The sequence below is a fragment of the Argentina silus genome (genome assembly GCF_951799395.1).
Source record: "Argentina silus genome assembly, chromosome: 5".
NCBI classification, from domain to species: Eukaryota; Metazoa; Chordata; class Actinopteri; order Argentiniformes; family Argentinidae; genus Argentina; species Argentina silus.
The window spans coordinates 15,754,860-15,761,737 of NC_139659.1; the positions used below are offsets into that span (position 1 = coordinate 15,754,860).

The 6,878-nt window shown below is 47.0% G+C and overlaps 1 protein-coding gene across 1 annotated transcript; it reads left to right on the top strand.

Annotated features, from left to right (window-relative positions):
• The first annotated feature begins 201 nt into the window (after positions 1-201).
• Positions 202-6,196, top strand: rnf34b (ring finger protein 34b). The gene is made up of 7 exons (XM_083669941.1): positions 202-417; positions 1,638-2,102; positions 4,209-4,271; positions 4,627-4,828; positions 5,000-5,041; positions 5,353-5,394; positions 5,986-6,196. Exons 1-7 carry the CDS (start codon positions 214-216, stop codon positions 6,168-6,170), a joined length of 1,203 nt encoding a protein of 400 aa, XP_083526067.1. The 5' UTR covers positions 202-213; the 3' UTR covers positions 6,171-6,196.
• The last annotated feature ends 682 nt before the right edge of the window (positions 6,197-6,878 follow it).

Below are 6,878 nucleotides of genomic sequence, written 5' to 3' on the forward strand. Positions count from 1 at the left end.
TAGCTGGTATTGTCGGATTCAGGGTTCAAATAACAAATGAAGTGAGAGGTTTATGATGCCTTTCCCTTAGTGACATGTTTGATGAGGGGAAGTTCCTAATTTGCTCTAAGGGATGAAATGGATGAACTATTTACTGTTTAATGAACAGGGAAAAGAGAGGAAGGGGGAAAAAAACATCCATGTTTGTGTTTGTTACAGGCGGGGGCATCGTCCATGTGGGCGTCATGCTGCGGGCTGCTGAACGAGGTGATGGGCACAGGGACGGTACGGGCCCAGCAGCCAGGGTTCGGGGCGGGGGCAGGGCCCTTCCGCTTTGCCCCCAGCGCAGGGTACTCCACCTATCCCCCCACCAGCACAGGGAGTGCCGGGCAGCTGTGCAAGGCATGTGGACTTGCCTTCTCTGTCTTCAGACGCAAGGTAGGACAAGGTGGTGGTGGCGATGATGACAATGGTGATTGATGATGATGATGATGATGATTATGGTGGTGGTGGTGGTAATGTGGGGTAGAAATGCCCCTAATAATCCCAGCAGTTAAATAATGTTAAAGAAAAAGTTAATACAACTCCAAACTATTGTCTAAAGTCAGTACTAAACCATGCTGGGCATTCCAGGATCCCTGCTCGGATTTGTGACAGTTTAATGGCAGTGCATATCTGGCCTTTGTCTGGCAATGTGGCATGCTGGGACAGTGATGAAAGCCCTGGAGTAGTCCAGAGTTCTCTCAGCTCCGAAGCTCCGATAGCTCTATCAGTCCCCTCACACCTGTTGCCATGCCGATGGCAGGTTAAATCCCTGGATACGCACACGTGTGTGGCTCAGCTTGATATTTATGTCATGAAAAAATAGAGGTGCCTGGGGATTAACACAGATGATTGAAGAATGGATCTGTCAGTGTGGAAATGTCCTCTTTCTGGTCCAGAGCTCATTTGCACACCAATGATATGGAAATAATTCCTGGCATATCCCACCTTTTGCTCTGCCCATTCAGACAGTCAGTCAAGTTGCCTCAGTAAACAGAGATAAGCTTGTCAATATTAGGAATATCTAGGAAATATTCCATATGGTATATTGTGCTTTTCTAATGAAGTAAACTCTCTATGACGCTATGATATCATTTCTAAGCTACACAGGTATTGGAAAGTTGTAGTCTGGCAGGTTTGGAAGACCGCTCACATTTACTTTAATTAATAGTGTCTGGAGAGTCAATTTACTCCATCATGATGACAGTAATTCTATCAGGTCATTAAGTCATCAGGAGGAATGGACATGGCTGCTGCTATAGTAAGAAGTGAGGTCACCTCTCCTCCAAATAGATGTGTCGTTCACTCTCTCTCTTTCTCTCTCTCCATCTCCCACTCTCTCTCTCTCTCTCCTTCTCTCCCTCTCTTTCCCTCCCTCTCTCTCCCTCTTTCCATCTCCCTGTCTTTCTCTTTCTCTGTCTGTCTCTATCTCTCTCTCCCTCTCTCTCTCTCCCCTCTCTCCCCCCTTTTCTTCCTCTCTCTCCCTCTCTTTCTCTCCCGCTCTCTCTATCTCTCCCTCTTCCCTCTCTCTCCATCTCTCCCTCTCTCCCTCTCTCCCTCTCTCTTTCTCTCTCTCTCTCTTTCTCTCTCTCTCTCTCCCTTCTCCCCTTCCACAGCACATATGCGCTGACTGTAAGAAGAGTTTCTGCGCCCTGTGCTCAGTGCTGCAGGAGAACTTGCGTTGCTGCACCACCTGTCATCTCCTGCGCGGTACGGCCTTCCAGAGGCCACAGCTCATGCAGCTCCGCGTCAAAGACCTGCGCCAGTACCTGCTGCTGCGCAACATCCCCACAGACACCTGCAGGGAGAAGGAAGACCTGGTGGACCTGGTGCTGTGTCACCAGGGAGCCAGGGAAACCACCCCGCAAGTGGAGGAGGAAGAGGATGATGATGATGACGACGACGATGATGAGGAAGAGGAGGAAGAGGGGGAAGCAGACACGGACAGCCTGCACTCACTTCCCCACTCCATCCACCTCTCGCCGCCCTCCGCCGCACGCTCCGCCTCCCAGCAGTCGGTTCACTCTGCCTCTCAGGTCGACGCTCTCAGCAGGAGTACCAGCTCAGGGACCACCAACCAGGTATGGCTACACACACACGCATGTACAAATGAAAACACACACACACACACACACACACACACACACACGACGTGCACACGTACACACACACAAACACACACGACGTGCACACGTACACACACACAAACACACACACACATGCACGTGCACACACACACACGCGCACACACGCGCACACACACACTTCATTACCATATCCCCTGCTCCTCTGACACCTGGCCTCCTTGTAATAAAGCTAATTAGTTTGAGCTCTATCAGGACACCACAGAGATATGGGATCGTGCTTTGTGTTACACAGAGAAGCTATTCTAAGCATAAAAATTAATAACAACAATAAAGATGGTGTGAAACGTTGGTGGACTCCGGCATTACAGCCGTGTCCAGTCCAGGTAGAATCTCAGCATAGTATAAACTACAGTACTGTATGTAGTGTGCTGAATCCTTGAGTAATCATGATTTGTATGTGACCATGAGACCCACAGAGAGATCAGAGCGGCTTTGTCCTCTACAGTATTAGAGCCTCTAAGATAGGTTGAATGAAAAGCTTTGCTCAGAGCATTCTGAAGGCTACATTCATACAGAACAACTTCACTATGTTTCACCAGACGCACAAAATGCCCAGCATCATAACAACGATGGTCTGACGTCCATGTGACAGCTGGAAACAGCTGCATTTACATGTGTGTGTGTGTGTGTGTGCGTGCGTGTGTGCATGTGTGCGTGCGTGCGTGTGTGTGTGTATACATATGCAGCCCTCAGAGCAGCCAACCACTGGGCTTAAGCCCTTTGCCTTTTTTTAGGTCTGTTATACTGAATCCGTTATGTAACGCTTTGTGCAGTGCTCCCACAGGTTGGTTTATAATTCCCCCCAGTAGCACAGCTGTACTGTAACTGAATAGAGAGAGAGAGAGAGAGAGAGAGAGAGAGAGAGAGAGAGAGAGAGAGAGAGAGAGAAAGAGACCACAATACCGCACACACATTTCTGTCCCTGGGATCATTTTGGCAGCCAAAACATCAGAAGGTGCCCCTCTCCTTTTGTGACACATAAAGGCTCTAAAATCAAACAAGCGGCCAGAGGCTCAGTGCGGGACATGACTAGTGTTACATAGTGCAGTGGTTTCTAATGCACTCTGATGCCTACAGTAAGTGACGTCAGCTAGAGCTGGAGCTAGAGTGTGACATCAGGGCTGGGGAGGCTAGCACAGCCAGGCCGACTGACGCATTATTAACACAGGTGCATTCTTGGTGGATACGTCCGACTGGCCCGCTGGTGGAATGTGACGGGGGAGTGTACAGTGTCAGTGCTGCATGTACAGTACATGCAGTCTCCAGGCTCCTGTACATCCCAGGCACTTCAGCCTCCCTATAGAGACCCAGCACCCATTCCTCATTGTGATGTCAGACAGGAAGAGTGCCCACCCAACCATTAGCTAATTGCTTTTCGTGCGGCAGAGACAGGGAGAAAGAGAGGGAGAAACAGAGGGAGGAAGAGATGGAGGAAAAGAGGGGGGGAGTAGCCTACTCTCATGATCATTTTAGTTTTATGTCCTTTTCTTCATTGCACATAATGGGCTAAGTTAATGCAGGGCAACACACCACAAGCCAAAAGCATTCTCCTCCTCAGACTCTGTATCCCCAAGACTATGGTTGATTATGGTTTCAGGCAAACTCCTAATAAAGCCATGGCCTTCAAAGGGAATAATTAACTGCAGAGTTAAGATTAGGAGTAGCAAATGGTGCTGAATATTGAATGTAAAATATGGGCTACCTTAAGATGATGCTGTTTAAACATCTCATTGCTTTCGTTAGACACCTGAATTTTGAATGTATGATTTTTTTTTTAAACACTTAACTGTGACTGTACTTTGAAGGCTATTTTTGTTTCCCTCTTATGGATATTTTAGTAGCCATTGAAGACACTACAAATCTTAAGCCTTGAGTTTACAGCACCTCTAGTGGTGGTTTAGGCAGCTGCAGATGGAGAGATTTGAGCACCAATACAGATGGCACACACAAGCATTAGTTATCTTTATCTGAGAACTTTCATATCTGCTTCATCCTATTTCTATGAGTAAATGTGATTCTCTTTTTGTGTTGAAAACTCAGGAGCACGGGGAAACCCCTACTATCTCCCTCCTGAACCTGGAACCCAGTGAAAACATCATTGAGGTGAGATGACCTTCCTTTGACCTCACTGTCACTGCCTCACACTCTTAGTCTAATGTATCTCACTGAACATAGTTGCAGGTTGAGAGAGTATGTATGTATGTATGTATGTATGTATGTATGTATGTATGTAAGTATGTATTTTGTTTAGATCTGCTTTCTTTTTAAAACTGTAAAGCTTATTGTGACGCTGTGAAAATGGACTTTAAATTAAGCCTGACTTGACTTGAACACAACTCAATAACCCACTGGCTGTACGACATCCATGAACAAGGCATCCACCGCTTCATGTCAAACCAAGTCCAGAGTGGTTGGATACTGTATGTCATTCTAGGTGCCTCCTCTGTCCCCTCTGCAGGTCAGCCCAGTGGCACAGAGGAGGATGCGGGCCTCTCTGTCTGATCTGGACAACGAGGAGGCCATTGAGAACTTGTCTGTCCGGCAGCTCAAAGAGATTCTGGCCCGTAACTTTGTCAACTACTCTGGCTGCTGTGAGAAGTGGGAGCTCTTGGAGCGGGTGCATCGGCTCTACAAGGACAACCAGCAGAACAGGAAGTCCAGTAAGCAACATGAACCTGCTGTAAACTATAACCAACCTAACATCAACCATAACCCAACTGATCCTACTGCTAAACTAACCACCCAACCCACCAATAACCATATCTTAACCTACTTCACTGTAAACTTTAAAAGATAAAACAATAAAGATGTTTTTCTTTTTTTTCTAACAGTGGAGAATGTCAGCAACAGTAACAGCATCAGCATAACTGCAGGTACGCATTTATACTTCTTAAAGGCTTATATTACAAGCACATGCATTAAGGTCTATTTTAGATAAAGTGTGATGCTACTGTACTGTATGTTTCAACTATTCAAAGAGTACAAGAGTACAATAGAAGCTGCGGTGGATAATGTCTGCAAAATGTACCTGTCACAATGGGCTATAATGGGAATATCTATTCATGGGAATGACGTTTTCATTGTTATCAATGTGCAGTATATATGAGATTGAGAAATAGCCCCTATCTGTTTAGAATCATTAATAGCTATTTTGTCCCTGCCCCCTTTCCATGTGTAAATAAAGTGGTGGCATATCCTCCGCCTGTCTGCAATGGTGGAGTCGGAGGTAAGATACTGTCGTGTAAAAGCATGTGTTACTCCATCTTCATCCTGCCTGCCTGCACAGCCACGGCTGGAGTGCTCGTCATGACTGGCTGAAACAAGCCTCTCCACTGTGATGCATGATGCATGCTGAAGTCTCATTATCCTCTTCCTCCTTCATATCAGTTCTCCCTGCCTGCCTGACTCCACTGCTTTTTCCACATCCCTCTCTGTCACTCTCTGCACATCATCTCATTTGTGCTGAAGGCTTGTCTCTCATCCTGTCATTAATGTGGTCCCTGAGAGCTTTTACCTCTTTATGACCCATCATATTATTTTAGTAGCAGTGTGTCTTCATCAGATGTAATTACATTTACGAGCATGCGTCTTTGAGACACCCTTGGTAATATACAGGGCTTGAGGATGGTATTACCCTACTTAATACGCTAAGTGCTGTTCTGGAGAGAGCCCAGCTCAGGCTACAGTTTAGCTCGCTTTTTAAACCACTACTGGTTTATGTGCTGATCTAATGTATACGTATGTGGATGAGCCAGAGGAGAGCCAGCCATCCTCACTGTTGTGTAACCCTGTTTTTCCATGTTTTTTCTCCCCACAGAGGGTGTGAGGACCCAGCTGGCCTCTGATGACAACCTGTGTCGCATCTGCATGGACGCTGTGATTGACTGTGTGCTGCTGGAGTGTGGTCACATGGTCACCTGCACCAAATGTGGGAAGAGGATGAGCGAGTGCCCCATCTGCAGGCAGTACGTGGTGCGGGCAGTGCATGTCTTCAAGTCCTAACTCTGCCACAACAGTGCAGCACATCTGCCCCGAGTCCTGAAGCTGCAGTGAGAGTGAATGGGCTGTGTGCACGTCTTCAAGTCCCTAACGCTGCAGCAGACGTGCACATGCTCCAGTATGATCGTCACTGACATGCAGACCAGACTGCTGCCCGCCACGGCCTAACTGTCCTACTACTAAGCTACTACAGCTCCAGCCCCACTGAAACTGTCCCCAGTGAAACTGTCACTGTTATTGGCCGTCACCAGCCGCACTGGGACACTTCCCTGTTTGCTCTTTAGTGTAGCCAACACTGCAGACGCTCCAAAAGCAACTCTGTTTCTTTTACAGCGCTTCATTTCTCAATTTTGTAGCATTTTCTTCTGACTTATAAACCACGGAGAGGAGGCAGTCCCTTGAATACTTGAAGCGGATTGGTTGTGATGTTTCATGGTGAGTGATCAAAGCGGAGGAGGTGATATCCCAGGGTTAGAGTCGATATGGTTTACACATTAATGCCACACCAGGCTAGATTATCCCTCAGTATTCCTGACTTTAGTATGTGCAATATTAGAAAATAAGAGACTTTTATGTGTGACTTGTCTGTCCTTAAAGCAGTCTGAAATGTCCAAGCAGGCTGCATCTCTCTGTGCTCTCCTCTGTTCTCCACACACACAGGACAAGGAGAGGGGTTTTTAGGTGCCAAACTTCATGCCAGAGCTATGCTAA

Excerpts from the sequence above, each read along its gene's own strand:
- rnf34b (XM_083669941.1), top strand. The coding sequence starts at position 214 with ATGTGGGCGTCATGCTGCGGGCTGCTGAACGAGGTGATGGGCACAGGG. Across the intron at positions 2,103-4,208 it reads GCTCAGGGACCACCAACCAG|GAGCACGGGGAAACCCCTAC; the intron begins GTATGGCTACAC and ends TTGAAAACTCAG. Across the intron at positions 4,829-4,999 it reads CCAGCAGAACAGGAAGTCCA|TGGAGAATGTCAGCAACAGT; the intron begins GTAAGCAACATG and ends TTTTTCTAACAG.